The sequence below is a fragment of the Rhinatrema bivittatum genome, chromosome 5, assembly GCF_901001135.1.
Source record: "Rhinatrema bivittatum chromosome 5, aRhiBiv1.1, whole genome shotgun sequence".
Taxonomy (NCBI): domain Eukaryota; kingdom Metazoa; phylum Chordata; class Amphibia; order Gymnophiona; family Rhinatrematidae; genus Rhinatrema; species Rhinatrema bivittatum.
This window is the reverse complement of record NC_042619.1, coordinates 380,913,272-380,933,681: the sequence shown is the minus strand read 5'-3', so window position 1 is coordinate 380,933,681 and position 20,410 is coordinate 380,913,272. Positions and strand designations below refer to the sequence as shown.

At 44.3% G+C, this 20,410-nt stretch overlaps 1 protein-coding gene and 1 long non-coding RNA gene across 4 annotated transcripts in view; one reads left to right on the top strand and one right to left on the bottom strand.

Annotated features, from left to right (window-relative positions):
- Window positions 1–17,521, bottom strand: part of MRPS9 (mitochondrial ribosomal protein S9) — an 81,025-nt gene extending 63,504 nt beyond the window's left edge. For 2 of the 3 annotated variants that reach the window (XM_029604843.1, XM_029604845.1), the window contains exon 1: window positions 17,278–17,521. In XM_029604843.1, coding sequence (XP_029460703.1) covers window positions 17,278–17,400 — 123 coding nt within the window. In that variant the 5' untranslated portion in view covers window positions 17,401–17,521. Of the gene's footprint in view, window positions 1–17,044; window positions 17,183–17,277 lie in introns of those variants that run through there. The other variant, XM_029604844.1, reaches the window with a different exon arrangement.
- Window positions 17,522–17,588: 67 nt separating this feature from the next.
- On the top strand, window positions 17,589–19,732 carry LOC115093125. The gene is made up of 3 exons (XR_003857176.1): window positions 17,589–18,792; window positions 19,165–19,235; window positions 19,352–19,732. It is a non-coding gene; the product is annotated as an uncharacterized LOC115093125 (long non-coding RNA).
- The last annotated feature ends 678 nt before the right edge of the window (window positions 19,733–20,410 follow it).

Here is a 20,410-nt window from a genome sequence, read left to right as displayed (position 1 = left end):
CGTTGCAGGTTGCCTGTGTGATGGAGGAGGAGCTTAGCTCTCCATGTATAGCAGGAGATAATCCCTTTACAAGTAAAACACGGCCAGCGACAGCCTCACGTAATGGGTCTCTCTCTCTCTGCCCCACCACACCACAAGCTGCGACGAGTAGTTCTGCACCAGGCTGGACCTGACCTAGTCAATGGGCTCAGAATTGGGTTTTCCCCCTATGCCATATTGCCCCACCTCCATGGCACAAAGCGTAGCAGGTACTAGAGTACTTGCTTGCTGAGCTGGGGCAATTTAATTCTGTTTTTAATAAGGACGTCCATTAAATTTCTTCACAGCGGGCAGGAGTCTTATGAAAGTAGATTTATTTCCAGGTGTTTCCCTAAAAACTGTACCAGTTACACCCTATGGTATGTTAAAAACATATGTTTATATTCTCCCTATGCACGAGTGAACACACACACACAACTCTTCAAACTGTATCTACATAAATACATGGTTTTTTTTTTTTTTTTATTACTGCACTTTGGGGGAAAATTTTGTCACAGTCCACACACATTTCAAATCATTTATCCACAGATTTCACACTATTTTTTCCAAAGGGACAGTACACATGTACCGTGCCTTTGAAAATTATCCCACCAAAACTACCCATACACCTTTATACCTGCTGGTATGTGTGCCTCGAAGGGGAGGGGAGGTTAGGAAAAAAACACACACACGTGCTTTTGAAAATGCAAAAGTATGCGGGTTAAGTGCATGACAATCTAAGGATTTGCCACACTGGGTCAGAACAAAGCTTCATCAAGCCCAGTTTCCTGTTTCCAACAATGGCCAGAGCAGGTCACAAGTACCTGGCAGGATCCCAAAAGGTCAATTCCACGCTGCTTATCCCAGGGAAAGAGTAAACAGATTCGGGTTTACCTGTTCCACTCCACTCACTATTTTATAGACCTCTATCATATCTCCCCCCCTCAGCCATCTCTTCTCCAAACTGAAGAGCCCTAACCTTTTTAGCCTTGCCTCATAGGAGGAATTATTCCATCACTTTTATCATTTTGGTCACCCTTCTCTGTACCTTTTCTAATTCCGTTCTATCTTTTTTGAGATGTGGTGACCAGAACTGCACGCAATATGAGGTCGCACCATGGAGCGATACAGAGGCATTGTGATATTCTGTTTTATTCTCCTTTGCTTTCCTAATAATCCCTAGCATTCTGTTTGCTTTCTTGGCTGCTGCTGCTGCACACTGAGCAGAGGATTTCGACAATGACACCTAGATCCTCCTTCCTGGGTGGTGACTCCCAATATGGAACCTTGCATTGTGTGTACCTATAATTTGGGTTGCTCTTCCCTATGTGCATCACTTTGCACGTTAAATGTCATCTGCCATTTGGATGCCCGGTTTCCCAGTTTCACAAGGCTCTCTTTCAATTTCTCACAATCCTCTTGTGATTCAGCAACTTTGAATAAGTTTGTATCATCAGTAAAATGTGATCACCCCATTCGTCATTCCCCTATCTAGGGCATTTATGAATATGTTAAAAAGCAGTGGTCCTAGTATAGATCCCTGGGGTACTCCACTATTCACCTTTCTTCATTGAGAAAATTTAGCCCTACTCTCTTTTCTAAGACCTAGATTCATCCTTTTGTTATAAATTTTGAACGAATAGCGCCCACGATAAAAAAAAGGGGCAAGGTTATGGAAATCTGAGATACCGCAACGCGCGCTATTTTACTGATTCTGCGGTATTTTCACATCGAGAGGGAGAGTAACTATAAGGCTCTCCTATAAGTCAACTATTTATACCACTTAGGAAGGTCAGCTAGTAACTCGTGGTGAGGATTTGGTGGTGGTCTAGGGTCAGTTTTACATGCATTATCAGAGGTAAACAGCACAGCGCACATCAGAGAAGATTTGATGTGATTTGGAGTGAGGAAAGGACCACAAAGATGAGATTTGTACAATGTACTCGCGACCTGGCTTGATGTGCACTGTGCTGTTCATACCTGTGATAATAATGCATGTAAAACTGCCCCCGAAGCCCTAGACCATCACCAAATCCTCACCTCGAGTTACTAGCTGGCCTTCCTACAGTGGTATAAATAGTTGACATATATGTGGGCCTCCCCAGAGGCGCTCTCTCTCACCACCATCGCAAATCCCGATTCGGGCGCTCTCACACACAACATTAAACACACCTCATTTTCATAAATCCCACCCAAACTCCTCCTTTGACTGCATTTAAAAAAGTTGCAAATGCATCTCACGATGTGTTTTTTTGGTTTGTTTTTTTTTTTATTGAGGATGTTATGGTATTATCGCGGGCATTAGGGCCCTAACGACTGCGATAATGCCCTAACATGATTTGATGAATGACGCTGTTTGTTCTCAAACCACAGCAGAACATTGCTTCCTATCCCATGACTTTTTTTTTAAATTTCCTCAAGAGTCTCTCAAGGTACTTTGTCTGAAACTCCTCATCAACTGGTGCACCTTTATTCATGCCTTCAAAAAACATTTTGTAGCAGATTGGTGAGGGAAGACTTCCCTTGGCTAAATCCATGTTGGCTTTGTCCTACTAAACCACGCCTATCTATATGATCAGTAATTTTGTTCTTTAGAATAGTTTCAACCCCCTTCCCAACCCCGACCCAGTAACATCTCTACTCATGCAGGCCCTATGCATACACGTTTACCTACATATCAGGGCAAATGCCTGCTTCCTTGGGCAGCTTTACCTGCAGAAGCAGCATCAAAAAGGATCCTCCCTGGCCTGCATTTTATTTCCTATTCCTACAGATCCAAATTAAGTCACTTTCTACTTTCTTTACAGGTGATGTTATAAATGACACAAGTCAACATTTACTGCGCATGGAACTAACTGTACTCCAGCCACCTTCCTTGACGCCAACTCAGTCAGTCATTCTCAAATGTGGCCCTCAGGGGCCCCCCCCCCCCCATTTGCTTTTCTACATATCAGAAATAAATATTCAGCAGACATATCTGCATATCTCTGTTGTAAGGTCAAGGTTCATTTGCAGAATTTATCGGCATGAAGTGCACGCTTTTTTGGGGGCCCTCAAGGACAGGGCGTTCAAAGACCCCCTCCTCTAAATTAGCTGTTCTTAACTTGAACCTCAGGAACCACCCCCCTCCCCCCCAGCCGTTCTGATTCTCAGGATAGCCACAATGGAGGCATATTCATGGTGGATAGCCTAAAAAACTTGCTAAGGAGCGGCTATATGGGAGGACTTCACCTGTTCCTGCCCTTTGCCTGTACCTGGACTTCATTCGCTCATTGGAACCTTGCCTAAGACCTGCTGGCCCCCAAACCCAAGGGCTCAACCTGTGGGGAAAATGGATTGGTAAAGGTGAAACCCAGACCCAGGTGTCGAGAGTGTCCACCTACTGACTGCATAGGCCTAGTGAGTTTGCCTGCTAGGCTGCGACAATCACGCCTCAGTCTCAAAAAGGACTCCCCAACCGCGATACTCCACCTGAATCTAATGAAAATGAAGACCTCTCCCACCCCAGGATCCAGTCAGTGCCTGCTCAAAAATTCCACTTGCACGTTCTCAACCGTGGTGATGTGAGGACAAAAAGGCCTTCAAATATAATTCCGCCCATCAGAGCAATAGGCCCATGTCCTTATACTATACTTTTGGTGCCTCTTTGTTTACGTACACTACTGCCATCACATTGTCCAATGACTCCCTGTCAGCCATGTCCCTTACCAGAGGCTGAAAGGACAGCAACACTCTCCTGATTATCCTCATCTTCACACGACTGATGGACCAGCCTCCAACACAGTCCAATGACCCTGAGCCACCTACCCCTAACACAGCTCTCCAGCCCCTCAGACTGGCATTTGTTGCCATTATCTAATCCAGAATCTCCAATAACATACGCTTGGATAAATTGACCATTGAAAGCTACCAGTACAGACTGAGACTGGCCTCCCTCAGAAGGAGCAATTTGATCGTGCAATTCTGCATCTGAAGACTCCAATGTGAGAGCAGAGCCTTCTACAAACAGCCTCATATGAGGTGATGCACAAGGAACAAGATCTAATGTGGCTTCCACTGAACCCAAAATGTAAAGATAATCGCAGGCCCTGGGCATTTTCATCCACAACAACTGATGAACCTGGGCCTGCAGTTTTAACCGTCATTCCACTGACAGAAAAATCATTCCTTCTCCTGTCTCCAACCAAGTGCAGAGATATTCCAACACCTGCAAGAGATACCACTTATTCTTGGCAAAGATGACTATCCAACCTAGACTCTGCAATAGGAGGACCACTCTGTTCACCGAGTGCTGCCAATGCTCCCAGGACTTTCCCAAGGCAAACAATCATCCAGGTACAGATTAAGCAAGATCCCTTCCTTCCAAAACGACTGCTGTGACCACCACCGTTATCTTGGAGAAGGTGCTAGGAGCTGTTGCTAAGCCAAAAGGAAGTGCTGCCCCAGTACCAGACACCTGAGAAATTTCTGATGATCTCTACAAACAGGAATGTGCAGGTATGCCTCCGAGAGATCCAATGATGCCAGAAACACTCCCTTCCTTACCGCCACAATGACGGATCTCAGAGTTTCTATATGAAAATGCAGCACCCACCAAAACGCATTCACCTTTATCAAATCCAAAATGGAATGAAACATGCTTTTCTTCTTTGGGACCACAAAATGAATGGAATAACGAACCAGAACCTTTTCTCCATACGGCACCGGAACCACCACCGCCAACTGGAGAAGACTATTCAGGATGTATCCTATTGCTTTTCTCTTTACGGGAGAGGCACATGTGGAAACCAGAAACACATCAAGCACTAGGCATGCAAAATCTAAGGCAGAACCTTCATTTATCATGGATACGGCCCATTGATCCATTGTTATTTTGGTCCACTCTTTGTAAACCATGCCAAGCAACCATCTGAATAAACGAAGAATGGACAAACTGACCTTCATTGAAAGCTCTTAAGTCCTCCTGAAATGGAGCCCAAGCCATCTCTTGTACCCTGTCAACATCCTCAAAATAACTGGGATCTTCCTTATACTGCCTTTGGGAAGAACTCTTTCTTGGCTGGTCCCATCTCGCTTCACAAAACTATGGCTTACTAGGGAAAGACTTATGGAGTTGCCTCAAGTATTTCCTCAGGTAATGTATGGGGCTTCGACTCCCCAAGGTGCTTGACCAATTTCATCAGATCTTCACCAAAAAGCAACTTTCCCTTGAAAGGCAAATTACCCAGCTGCAGCTTGGACCAAACATCCAGCTCCCAATTACACAGTCAAAGGAGAAGCCTAGCCAAAATCAAATTTCTGGCCATAGTCTGTAACAAATCATATAAGACAACAGCATTGAAGGCCATAGCAACTTCCAGTTGCTCTGCCTCCTCATCTGAAAGACCCTCCTCTGAGCCAGCCAAAAGAACCCGCTGAACCCAGCACAAGAACGTTCACATCATAAGACTACTATACACCACTATCCTAAGAGCCAGGGCCAACACCTCAAAGATCCACTTAAGATGTATCTCCATCTTGTGATCCTGGGCATCCTTAAGAGCTACACAGCCCTACTTGGGAATTGTCACCTTTTTTGTGATCACAAGTGGTCCAAGTTGCAGCTGGGTAATTTGCCCTTCAAGGGAAAGTTGCTTTTATGGAGGAGTGGTTAGAGCAGAGGGCTATGACCCAGGGAAACCAGGGTTCAAATCCCACTGTCGCTCCTTGTGACCTTGGACAAGTCACTTTACCCTCTGTTGCCTCAGGTACAAAAATTAGATTATAAGCCCTGTGGAGATAGGGAAATACCTACAGTATCCGAATGAAGTGCCAAAAAGTGGATTAAAAAAAAACAAACAAAAACCCCCAGCATCCACCTGGGGCATCTTCAAAAACTGCAAAGATTCTTCAGGGAGGAGGTACAGCTTTGCCATGGCCCTGCCAACTTTCAAACCAGCCTCTAGCAGGTCCCATTCTGCAAAAACTAATGCCTACACTGTCCTACGAAACAGAAAGGCCTTAATTGGACTTCTTAAGTTGTTCCAAAATGGGATCTTGCTCTTCCTGCTCTGGCTCGGTTTCTTTTCCTTAATCCACAGCTCTGCTAGGGCCAGAGAATCCTTATCTAAATTACTATCCCCTAGAATCCTCTCTAAAGGATTCATCGGAAATCTTCTACTGAGACCACAGTCTCCAAGTCAAACTGAACACCTGGCTCAAACCACTGTGTTAGGCCTACTGAGGAGTCCAGAACCGTCTGAGGGAATCCTCTAAAAGGTAGTGCCACCAGACCCAGAACCCTTTTTAATCAAAACAGGCCTTATGCACAAGGACCATAAATTAAAGGGAAAAAGGCTCAGAAGCAACCAGCTCTAATGAGCTCCCATAAGCAGATCCTCCTCCTGCCTTCTCAACAGTATACGGCTGCAACCTCCTCCCACCCCCCGTGAACCGAGGCCAAAACCGGGGCATCACCAAGGCCTCCGCAGATTCTCCATGCACCGCAGCAGAGGAGGGTAAAATGGCTGCCATTCCCACCATACTAATCTCTCCCACCCCCACCGACAGCACTACATCCAACAGCCGGTTTTTTGTTTTGTTTTTTTTTTGCCACTGACCACCTGCTCTCACCAGCAAGGAAGGGGGCTCCCCTGAACTTCCCTTCACCACCAACGCATGAACGGAAAAAGCCAGAGGTCAGAATCTTGGCGTTTCTATTCCCACAATTCCAACGTCCCACATTCCACGGATGCGGCCATAATACAAGCACCGTACAGCTTAAAAAATATATATATATATATATATCCACAATTCACTGAGCTCTGTTGCTTTATACTCTCCCGGAAGAGCTACACTTTCCCAGCCTCTTTAAAGCCCATACTGAGGACAGGAATTACAGGGAGCTCAGTGCCTCCCATCACTGCTCCTGCTTCTCCTCTCTCTCTGCTGCAACTTGTTGTTTTTTTTTTGTTTTTTTTTTTTAATTCAGCTGGTTAAAGGAACCTTACCCCAAAAGAGCCCCCAACAAAGAAAGTACCGTATTTTTCCCTCCATAAGACGCACCTAGGATTTAGAGCAGGAAAGTTTAAAAAAAACAAAAACGGTGTGCTAAACCGGCTCTGTTCCCGGGCATCTGTGCGTCTTATGGAGGAAATTAGGGGAAGGCATAACGTTTTTTTTTTGTCCCCATTTCATTTTCAGGTCTGGGGAGGGCCATTTCTGGCCACTCCCCAGATCACAAAGCTTTTATCGTTCTCTTTGTTGAAACCCCCCCCATACCAACCATTTAAATTTAATTAACTATAACCCCCCCACCCTCCTGACCCCCCCAAAACTTGCCAAAAGTCCTTGGTGGTCCAGCAGGGGTCCAGGAGCGATTTCCTGCACGTCGGCCGTCGGTATTCAAAATGGCGCTGATAGCCTTTGCCCTTACTATGTCACAGGGGCTACCGGTGCCATTGGTCGGCCCCTGTCACATGGTAGGAGCAATGGATGAATGGCGCCATCTTGGCATGGGGGGATGGCCACAAGAACCTGGCTGTTCAGTGAGCATTGTACCTCAGTCCTGCTGAGCCTCGAGCATCTTACCTGCTTCTGCTATGGTGAAAAGTCTAAAATATTCTGTTAGTAATCTCAACATGGCATGGCAGAGTTCAAACAATGTTTATTATAGGACTGATCAAGCAGAAACACAGACTGATGACAGATGGTGGACCGAAATACAAGGAAATCCTTTACTGAACACCTGAAGCAATTGCTACCAGATCTTCTTCTCGTACAGATAAAAATGTAGCCCAGTTACTAAGTGAAGAGACTGAACATGTGGATCCCTCCAGGGTTCAAGCCCTTGCAACTGATAATGCGGGCAATGTGAAAACTGCATGGCAAATATTAAAGGCAAAGTATTCTCATTTAATGGTATTCGGATGTCTTGCTCAAGGGTTGAATCTTCTGGCAAAGGACAGTGCAAGTTGTGAATACGACGAAGCCAAATTTTGGCGATCCGCAAAGCAACTGGGAAAGCATTCAACAATCATGTCGCCCATCGGACTTTGAAGAAATTACAGAAAGAGGCAGGGGAAAGAAACTGCAGGACTGGTGCCAGGAGAAACTAGATGGGGTGCTTAATTACAAAGTGTTTATATCCTTTCCTTGCACATAAAAAAAAAAAAAGAACTGTTAGCAGTGTGTTTCAAACGGATGACACGGCATCCCAGATTATTCCTGCGAACATTTGGAAGTACATTCTTGTTGACGCCGACTTCTGGGTTCGAGAAGCATTCAGTTTGCTCCTATCAATTTCAATGGCTATCAAGAAACTTGATAAATATTGCAGAGACATTCAGACAACAGAATGAAATTCTAAATGAGTTTTTGCCTTGTGTCCAAAAAGCAGCAGCAAAACAGATGCTTAAGTAAGGAACAGTTCATCTGGTAGCAAACCTTTTGGATCCTCAATACAGAGGGGGGACCATTCATTAGGAGATGACTGCCTCCAGATTCCTTAAGTTTTGCCTCCTGTTGACTGACCCCCATGCTGGGAACATTTCTGATATGTTCCAACAACTCAAGCAGCCAGGGTAATGTCACGGCTTAAATCTTCCTTTTGCTCTTTGGATCCATGTCCTTTTAGGGTTATTTGTGGCTTGCAATCACAATTTTTAGATACCGAGGTCCATATTCCAAAGCCGTTTATTTAGAGTGATAACGTAATAGGTAAATGGTTCACCCCGGCTATATTCAGCCCTTATTCTGGCTAAACTCATTCCGGGGAGAGGTTGAGTTGTCTGGGTATTTCCGGCCTTGTGTGGCCAGATAACATGCTACTTAAAACTTAACCAGATATTTTTAAAAGATATCCGGCTACATAGCGCCGACGCCCTGTGTAACAGGAGGTTCGTATTAGAGGGCGGCCAATCTCCCCCCTCACCCCCCAAAAGCGTGATGCAAGTCCTCCATGCCAACAGTCAGATTTCTCTAGGACAGCGGGGTTCCCAACTTGGGGTCCAGCAGATCACAGCAGGGGGAGGGTGGGGGGTCCCCGGGAAGCGTGCAGAGAAGAAAGCCCGCGCTGCGAAAGAGGAGGCTCAATAAGGCGCTGGCGCACCCCCCGCCAAAGACGACAGGAGGCGGCAACAAGGCCACCGGTGCGGTCATCCCGCCGGCAGCTGAAGATGGAACGAGGCTCGATAGGCCACCGGCACGCCCGTCCTGCCGGCGGCTGATAAATGCTGCGGGGGCCGCCACCATCGCATCCCAACCAAGGTGGCAGCATGAGACAGGAGGCGGCCATGGAATCCCTGCAGACTGCGGAAAATAAAGGCCCGAATGAGGGTGTGAGAGCATGCGGGTCTGTGAGAGAGAGCATGTGTGAATGACAGAGAGGGAGAGCATTGTGTGTGTCTGTGAGAGCACATGTGTATGAGAGGGAGCATTGTTTGAGCTTGCGTAATGAGTACATGAGTGAGAGGAAAAAGCCTGTGTGCCCCCTTCCTAATCCACAACAATCTCAGGGCAACTGGAAATCAAAAGTTCCCAGGTATGGAGGGTGGGGAACGTTTTAATCCTTATCAGTTTTAATTGCTGGGCTATTATTTGATGTGTTGAAATATTTTATTGGTGTTGGGAAATTTAAACATAGAAATGACAGCAGAAGACCAAATGGCCCATCCAGTCTGCCCAACAAGCTTTCATACTTATTTTTCTCATACTTATCTGTTACTCCAACCACGGAGGTCAGGGCCCTTATTGGTAACTTTTTGGTTCTAATTCCCTTCCCGCCCCCCCCGCCATTGATGTACTGCTGGAGCTGCATCTAAGTGAAGTATCAGGCCTAATTGGTTCGGGGTAGTAACCGCCTCAACAAGCAAACATCCCCATCAGTCTTTCTCTCTCTGTCTCTGCTCCACAGTCCAACCCAACCAAGTCTCTCTCCTCTCCATAATCCATCCCCACTCTCCCTCTTTCAGTCTCTTTCTCTCCACCACCTGGTCAGTCTCTCTATCAATCCATTTCCACCACTGTCCCTCTTCCACCCTGCCAGTCTCTCTCCGTCCCCAGTTGCTCCACATCCAGCTGTCTGGCTGCCTGCAGTTTCACTACATTAAGTTATTGAATATAAGTACATTCTTGCACATTTACTGCTGTGTTTTGCAATTATATGTATTCCATTTATATCAGTTAGCGCTATTTAATGTTTTATATAAGAACATAAGAAAATGCCATACTGGGTCAGACCAAGGGTCCATCAAGCCCAGCATCCTGTTTCCAACAGTGGCCAATCCAGGCCATAAGAACCTGGCAATTACCCAAAAACTAAGTCTATTCCATGTAACCATTGCTAATGGCAGTGGCTATTCTCTAAGTGAACTTAATAGCAGGTAATGGACTTCTCCTCCAAGAACTTATCCAATCCTTTTTTAAACACAGCTATACTAACTGCACTAACCACGTCCTCTGGCAACAAATTCCAGAGTTTAATTGTGCGTTGAGTAAAAAAGAACTTTCTCTGATTAGTTTTAAATGTGCCCCATGCTAACTTCATGGAGTGTCCCCTAGTCTTTCTACTACCCGAAAGAGTAAATAACCGATTCACATCTACCCGTTCTAGACCTCTCATGATTTTAAACACCTCTATCATATCCCCCCTCAGCCGTCTCTTCTCCAAGCTGAAAAGTCCTATCCTCTTTAGTCTTTCCTCATAGGGGAGTTGTTCCATTCCCCTTATCATTTTGGTCGCCCTTCTCTGTACCTTCTCCATCGCAATTATATCTTTTTTGAGATGCGGCAACCAGAATTGTACACAGTATTCAAGGTGCGGTCTCACCATGGAGCGATACAGAGGCATTATGACATTTTCCGTTTTATTCATCATTCCTTTTCTAATAATTCCCAACATTCTGTTTGCTTTTTTGACTGCCGCAGCACACTGAACCGACGATTTCAATGTGTTATCCACTATGACACCTAGATCTCTTTCTTGGGTTGTAGCACCTAATATGGAACCCAACATTGTGTAATTATAGCATGGGTTATTTTTCCCTATATGCATCACCTTGCACTTATCCACATTAAATTTCATCTGCCATTTGGATGCCCAATTTTCCAGTCTCACAAGGTCTTCCTGCAATTTATCACAATCTGCTTGTTCATTATGAATGAACCTGGTCTGCATACAATTATTTTTTTTTTACTTTAATAACTTTTCTATATACGACATATAGCTGCAGGTAAAAAAATGAAAGGGACGCATGTGGGAGTTAGCAAACATTTTGGAGGTTGAAAAGGGGTCCATGTTCGCAAAAAGGTTTGGAATCCTTCTGCTAGGTATTTCCTAAACCAGCATAAGAACATGACATTCTGGGTCAGACCAAGGGTCCATCAAGCCCAGCATCCTGTCTCCAACAGTGGATAATCCAGGCATTTCTTTAAAAAAAAGAAACCCAAGTATGGTTTTATTAGACTTTTACAGTGAAGGGAATGCATGTGAAAGGCATCAGATTGATAGATTTTGAAGCCTTCCAACTTCCCCACACTGCTTCCTAGCAATGCGTTTCAAACTCATCATGGATCCTTGTCACTCAATCACTGGTTTCTCTACTGAGAACACCAACAAGGGTATAAACTCTGTTTTCTGGGGTGTTTAAATAAGGACATCTGTCCATGGAAAACTGGCCCAACACCATCACCAATTAATTTAACTAAAGAGTGCATAGTTAAACTCTGGAATTCATTGCCAGAGGATGCGGTGACAGCATTTAATGTAACTGGGTTTAAATAAGGTTTGGATAGGTTCCTAGAGGATAAATCCATAAACTGCTATGATGGCAATTAATAAGCAATAGAGGCTTGAGATCTATTTAATGTTTGGGTACTTGCCAGGTACTTGTGACCTGGATTGACCACTGTTGGAGACAGGATGCTGGGCTTGATGGACCTTTGATCTAACCCAATATGGCATTTCTTATGTCCTTAGATGAGCATCAGTGCTAAAGAGTAAATGCAAAAATGTTTTTGTAAAGATAACGTCAACCATAGAGTATACATGCAAGAGACAAAATTTCTAGATCTCAGCACCCCAAGAACAACCGTGTACACATGAACAAAGAGAGAGAAGGTGCACTTGTGTGAAGAGAGCGCGCAAAGAGACCCCAGGACAGCATGAATGTGCAAAAGAGGAGAGGGTGACTGGGAGGAGGATCTGTGATGCTGCACCACTACAGAAAAGAAAAGCCAGAGATTCAATGCAGAGAAGGAAGGAAGAGCACAGAGACCAGAGACAGATAAGCTACGGAGGGGATGCAGGCGAAAAGCATAGAAATTATGGACAGAAAGAAAGTGGAGCTTTACAGGATGGGATTCAGAGTTTTCTGCTACACCAGGATGCCAGAGATCTCCACTTTTACATAGATATGCCCTGTGTGCCGGAAAGCGAAACCAGCACGGCGAATCTCTTCCTGCTCACACGAGGCGTACCTGCGCCTTCCCGGTGACCAGTGGCACTGTGATCTGGACCAGGAGACATCCAGTGACATGAAGATGTGCAAGTCTAGAGAGCCTAAGTCTGTGGCCTGGCTACAGCAGCTGGACCTGAAATTTCGTGCTCGGCCCAGAGGAAGCACTTCAACATGTTCAGCTCTGAGGTTTGGCTACGTTGAACCACAGGTTTTCTGATGGCCTGGAAAAATCATTTCAATAGAATTAAAAATGCTTGTAACTCTGGAACTTCTAGTTGTAATTTTAAACAAAAAGAAAAAAAGCCAGCAGGGAGGAGGGGAAAAGAACGCACTGCATACACTTGCATCTGAGTACACAGTACCTGAGGATACGATGCTGTGCATCACAGGGGAAGAGCTGATAGGTCTCCGGTTATAGTTTACTGCACATACATAAGGGTAAGAGATCAAGCAACTTCAAAACAAAACCAAATAAGTACCCAACTACAACTTAACTATGGCATGCTTCTCTCATTTTTCTTTCCATTTCTAAGATACGTCAATAGCATGAATGTAACCGAACCTCCCCTCCTACGCAGTCAGTTTTATTTCACCAAGCCTATCATTAGGGCTGGATGTTTTTCATGAAAGAAGTGGCACTTGCAACAGAGCAAAATGCTTGATTTCAGTTGGAAACATAGCAAGTTTATAGGAGAACAGGGCATAATGGAAATAAAGCTGCACCATCTAATCCTAATAGCTTAATTTAAAAACAAAACACAAAAATAAAAAGGGTTTGGATAATTAAAGGGACCAAATTTGTATCTCAAACCATGAAAAGCGATTCAGGAATGCAAAACTATGATGTCACTCAGCTATGCAAAAATGTGCCAGTCAACAATGACCAAAAGCAACCAGCAGTCCAAAACACCAACAGGCTTGTCCTCTGTTGTGGCGATGGGTGCCAACGGCCATTCCAACGTAGCCGGGTACTTGCTGGCCCTCAAAGCGTACAAAAATGGCATCAGAAACCCAGAAGCAAACTAAACTCTCAGCGTGACAGGGAGTTAAGGCTAGCACCACTGCAACATTTAGTATCAGTGTTCAAGGCAAGCACGTGTGCTTCGTGAGGAGAAAGGAGCCGGAAAAGCTGGCACCCGGGGTTCGTTACAGGAACGATAGGACGACCGATTACAGATGGTGATTAGGCTATAATCCCATGCTGCGAGTCTGTAGCCACGGCTGTGGAATTTGCATCAGGGGCCACAGAAATGATCCTTTCGCCACAAAAAAATCGAGGCCGACGTTTCCGCCGGCGGCACCCTTCCCATCGCTGCCCTGGCTCAACTTCCACACCCCTATTCTCTTTCCCCTGCCCACCACAGCCTGCCTCTCGTGAACACGCAGCCTCCAAATGCAGCAGCTCTTCCTTCTGCGTCCGACTCCTAGCCATGGCTCCCAGCTGCCATGCCCCAGCCCCACCCGACAGAGCCGCCGCTTTCTGTTAAAATGCAGAAAAGGCCAGCATCCTCAACAGAAAGAAGTCCTAGAACAAGAGGTCACACAGCTGGGTAGCATAAAAAGACCTCTTTAGAGAAAGGGTGATGAATGCATGGCACAGACTCTCAACGGAGGTAGTGGGCTTAAAGATTTGTAAGGAAAGACCTAGTGACAAGTAGAGAGGATCCTGAGCAATAAGAAAGCAAGGGAAAAGCCAGGAATAATGCAGGGCCTCCATTAGGAAGAGGAAATGAAGTCAATTTAAATATTTTTGTATTGAAGATTGTGCTATTTTGATATCTTGTATTTATCTACACTGATTTGAATTCATTGAATATGTTCTAATAAAAGTTGCTTTATTTTTTCATTAGTGTTCTGCAATAGAAAATCTTAATTTCTCTATCAATTTTTGAACACGTCAGGTTTCTGCTTGCTATTTTTTTTTTTTCTGCACACACAGTTTTATAAACTTTGGGTTGCTAGAAGAAAAGACAATATAAAAATTGTGATAAACATACATCTAGGTACGGAACCCAAGATACAATACAGTAACCAAACCCAAAAGGCAAACAGCCATAAGCTGAAACGAAAAGCCAGATTTTCATTAAGGTCAATAAATGTGAATGGCCGGGAAATTAATTCCAATGAAAAGGTGCAGGTTATGAAAAAAGAAGTTCTCTTTTTAGTGATAGAATCTGCAGTAAATTCTCCTGAGAGGAGTGAAGAGAGCTAATGGGGGATGCATCCTGCCAAGCGTACCGTCAGGTACTGCGACCCCAGATGGTTTAAGGCCTTTAAAAAAGCAGCAGCAGCTTGAATTTTAACTCTGCAGAGTGCAGGGGGGGGGGCCAGTGAAGATCCATCAGACTAGGCGTAATGTGGACCTTAAAGTTATATTTAGAAATGAGATGAGCGACTGAATTCTGGATAAAGTGAAACCTAAAGACCAGTTTCTGTGACCAGCTAATGTACAGCGTGTTACAAAGGTCTAGGCGAGAATAAACATATGCATAGACCATTGTAACTAAATCAGTCATAGACAAGAAAGGACATCATCATACCTTTGACAGAGTTTAGGTGCATCTGGAATACTGCATGCAGTTCTGGTCATTTCTACCTCAAAAAAGGATGTAGCAGAGCTAGAGAAGATAGAGAGAAGGGCAACCAGAATGGTATATTTGTGTCATGCTGCAAATCGCTTTGAGTGCTAACTTGGAAAGGTTTTGGATAAATACAGTTATGATGATGAAAGAGAGTGGACATCTCTCACAAGATGAAAGACTGTGAAAGGTACGGCATTTTAGCTTAGAAAAGAGAAGACTGAGAGGGCACACAATAGAGATCGCCAAGATCAAAGCCAAAAAGAACAAATCACAAACAAGAGGTTGTTTACCCTGTCAAAAAAAAAAAAATACTAGGACTGGGGGGAAAATCCAATGAAACAAAGTTAGCAAATGCAAAAAAATACTTCTTGAGCCCGAAGATAAGTTAAACTGTGGAATCTGCTGCCATAGGGTAGAATCAAACACAAACACAGAATTCTAGATGCGTTTATTTTATTATTCTGCTTTTTTGGCACTTCAAAGCTGACTGCAATCAGGTACTATAGGTATTTTCTTAACCCCAGAGGATTTTCAATCTAATTTTGTATCCAAGGCATAAGAACATAAGAAATTGCCATGCTGGATCAGACCAAGGGTCCATCAAGCCCAGCATCCTGTTTCCAACTGTGGCCAATCCTGGCTACAAATACCTGGCAAGTAACCAAACACTAGGAAGATCCCATGCTACTGATGCAATTAATAGCAGTGGCTATTCCCTAAGTAAACTGAGGATAAAGGAGTGGCAATGGGATTTGAATCCTAGTGTTGCTTGTTCATAGCCTGCTGCTCTAAGCACTAGGCTTCTCTTCCACTCCATGTTAGAGGCTGAGAGTTGGGTTGCTACATACTTACGTATCTAGCAAATGAACTCTGGTTTAGGTCTGTTGGATTTTACTAATAACTCTGAGACTACAGTTGGGAGACAGGATGCTGGGCTAGATGGACCATTGGTCCGATTCATCTTAACTATTCTTATAACGTATTAATGAATTAAGCATTTTCCCCCACAGATACAAAATGGGGGAAACCCTTTAGAATACATGAACCTTAGTAATATATAACCCCTGAATTGTTTGCATCATTTTAAATTTTTTAATGATACAATTGCTTTATCATTCCAAAGTTCACTAAAGTAAAATAATCACACATCAACACCTAGCTACTTTACACTGAAAATGGAATGGGAAACTACACCTGAATATTATCAAATTATCTTCCAAAATGTTAGGAAAGACCTATATATTCTTCTTCCAACAGACACAAAGAGAGCATGTGAAAACATACTTCATTATACCCTTCACCCCATAAACTGTCTAGACAGTCTCTGTTTCCCATACTGCCCAATAATGTTTTGCAATGTGAGCTCTTCGCCGAAGGATACTGAACTCTCTCATTGTTTTCTGCTCCTTGGTTATTTTTCATGTCTCTCCCATAAATCATCAGCCATCTTTCCGCTATCGTGGAACATATGGTTTTTAGATTCTATTACAGGTTAATAATCTACACTGTAAAATTTCAACTAGGCAATGTCTGGCCACTTAAAGTACACTGGGATGACAGAAGTTTTGCTCATATTACAATTTTTTGGTCCTCAACATCCTCAACTAGGTCTGGTTTCCAGGAGAACCAAAGCAAGCAAATTAACCAGGTTGCTAAACCTGGCTGCATGCAAGAAAACGCTCCAGTATCCACTATGGACAACCTGAAACCACAGCAGACTGCAACGACTGAGTTATAGGAACAGTACAGATTGTTGTAATACGTTATGTGGGACTAACATAATCCAAGGAGGATGTAGTGCATGAGCTTTCCAGACCGCACGGGGTCCTTTTTCAAACATCACAATGACTGCTTTGTTGTCTCGAGAGCTCCATTAGAACGATACAATAAAAGACGTCACCAACTGCAGAGAACCCCCAGCTGCCTGCAATAACCGCGAGCTGCGGCGACATTGCCTGCCTCGCGCAGATGACGTCGCCGCCAGCGAACGCCACGGTGCCCTCCCACCTGATGGGATCCTGCGTTGTCGCCGCAACCAATGGGCATCTGCCGGCAGGCCCAGGCTCCGTGGGTGCACGCGCGCGCTGTCGGCTCAGAGGAGAGCGCGGCACCAGCTCGCACCTTCCCAGGCTTTTCTGTGCCCGCGCGCGCGGTCGGCTGAGAGGAGAGCGCGGCGCCAGCTCGCGCGCGCGCCCCGGAAAGGAGTCCGCGCTGTCTTTCACTCTGTCTCGATCCCTCACCTGGTTGCCTTTACCTCCTCGCCGCTGCGACTGAGCTGCAAGCCCGGTTGCGGCGAACCTGGCGCCCATGAGCGAAATGCGGCAGCAACATCCCCAAGCCATTCCTGCGCCGGGAGCCACCATGGTCAAAGAGCCGGAAGTAACACACCAGAAACCGCTTAGCTACCAGGGAGGAGCAAGGGTATGGATGGACTCCGTAGGCGCATGCGCCTAGAAGACCGGAAGTGGCAAAGTCAGGTGTGGGTTGAACGAATAGTGCGGTTATGAGCTCCGGAATTTGGTGACTCTGTGTATACACAGTCACCTCCGTCCCTAAGATCCTTTAGCGCCTCTTAGAGCTCCTACTGAATCAGATTTTGAAGGAACGCGTTGCCCAGATCTTTAAACGTCCATTTAATGGAATTATGGTAGTAATAGCACAGTAAGGCATTAACATACATGAACCTAGGATTGCTATAAAGTCTGATGTGGTCAAGCCGCCCTCTAGAAACTGGGTCTTTTGCAGCTTTGAGGTGTTATTGTTGAAAACGTTTTATATTCCAAGTTTATAAGATTACCCTTTTTAAATATCAGTAAAACAATGACGAAACACACCATGAAATAAACTATTTATTTATTTAAAGATTCTTGTATACTGTCGTTCATAATATACATCACAACGATTTACATGTTATAAAATCAAAATAAAATATCTAAAAGGTACACTAAAATATGATAAAAAATGAAATTGTTAATAAATTATTAATAAATGAACATAAAACAAAGATAAAAATAATGCTTCTCTATACCAATTAGTCCTTTTTTGGCGCCTGGTGCTTCCATCTGGGGAAGAAGGTGTTAGTGGGTGGGATTTCCCTCTCTTCACCCCAGGAAAACAAATGGGACTGTGAACAAGGCTGGCTGAACCAGGCCAGGTAGCGAGGTCAGCTATCTTATCAGGGTCTGTGGCTACTTCCTCCTTAGAAACAATATACCCAACATACTTGACCTCAGCTTGACAAAATTTACATTTGCCCAATGATAATTTTAGACCACACTGAGCAGCCTTTGTTCATGCTCCTGTAGAGTTTTCCCGAACACTATCAGGTCATCCAAGTATACTAGCATTTCTAATAGATACACATCCCCCACAGTCTTCTCCATTAAACTGAAACGTAGCTGGGGCACCTGAGACCCCCTGGGAGAGTTGGTTAAATTGGTAAAACCCTAGTGGACATATAAATGCGGTTTTCTCCTTGTCAACCTCACTCATGGGTATTTGGAAATACCCACTACATAGGTCCAGGACAGAGAACCATTGACTTTCATTTTTTTTGGCAGAATTTTGGATTACTATTTTTTTACTTGTGCATCTTTTTGGGCATCTTGCTGGAAGGGGAGCGAGGTGGGCGAGGCATATGACCTTAAAGCAGGAAGTGCCTTTTCCTTCATGCCTCACAAGCTACTGCAATCGTGAACAGGGGACAGACGGTGACTGCACAGCATCAATACAGGCGTGAAGCCAGTGAGAACAAGGTTGTGCCTTCTATTTCTTTTCCTTCATTCTGCACCCTTCTTTCTTTAGCCGCATCATTGCAAAAAAAAAAAAAAATCCCTTATAAGCACCATTTTGAAGCAGGAGCAGAATCTGCTGGGCAGAAGGAGGGGATTGGCCAGTATACGTGCAAGTGTTTCTCTGTGTTGATTTGAACTACAAGATTAATGTAAAACAGAGATGTAATGAAGCATAATTAAAGACATGCCTGAATTAATCTTCTTGAAGTAATGTACTGCATGAATTCTAGGTTCATTTCTTTAAATGGAAGTGTATAATTTTGGACAGTTTTAAATACATCTCAAAACTTTTATTTAACTCTATCTATTCCTTGTTTTGTTTTACTGTTTTAGCTGAGTGTACCTCAAATAGTAAATGTTCAAAATACAGGAAGTATTTGGAGGTGTTGGATGAAAACTGACAGGTAATAGCTGCTGTGATTCATGTAACTATCATAGTACTTATAAGTGTAACATTTATGACAGTCTCAAAACAATCTCTAAGCTGTCCTTATTTAACCCTACCTATTTATTATTTTAGCTGCGTGTACCTTTCATGGGTAAATGGTCAAAATACGAGAAGCGTTAATGTGAAGCTTAGGAGAGAGAAGCTGCATTTAAAGAATGGATCATGAAAGTTCCAGGCGAAGCTACAAATGCATACTGCAAACGCTGCCGATGCCAGGTTTGCGCACGTAGGACGGACTTGACATCTTATAGCTTAACTGACAAGCACCGCTGCAATGCAGCACTGTTTTCTAGCATGCAAAATCTTTTTGATATGGGTTGCCATCATAAAAGTAATTGATAATAGTATTAAAACGTCTGAGCTTAAATTAGCTGTGCACTTTGTATGCCATTCAAGTATATCATCGCATTATCGCTTTGGGTGATAATGTTTGTCTGTAAAGTGATTAATAAATGGCAATAAATAGATCATATTCTGTGTTTCCTGGGCTGGTGGCTCATGTTACACAGCTGCATTGTCCTCCACTTTTTTTTTTCTCCTTCAGTTCACTTAAATGGTAGCATGCTCAAACCTCCGTCTCTGTGTGTGTGTGTGGGGTTTCACGCACAATATACCCGTAAAATATGCACGCACAATAGCAAGGTGTGAAATCGGCATGAAAGGGAATAAAATGGATACAAGCCCAATTGCCCGCGCTCAGGGAGTCACCCATCACCACCATCGGGCACCCTGCAGCACCCACAGCCATGAGAATAAAAGAAAAACAAAGTAAGAATTCACCTGGAACTGAAAAGGGAAGGGCCATGTAAGATCCTTGATCGGGATACCCGCCCCCCCCCCCCCCCTGACGTCACTGATGACAGCGCTGGACCGTTAAACGGCGCCGGAACACCGGGCGCCTGCGCTCAGGTTACTGACATCTCGTACCTTAAGCTGGATTCCCAGGAGTACTGCTTCTCCAAATAAGCCGGATCCACTGGAGTTAGTAATCTGTTATGGTTCTTATGCCGGATGGGTGGAGACATCAGATGGGAATTAACATTCTATTATGAAACGGCTCCTGTGGAAGGAGGAGTTAGCAATCTGTTATAGATCCTCTCCTCCAGAGGGGAGGAGTTAGCAATCTGTAGT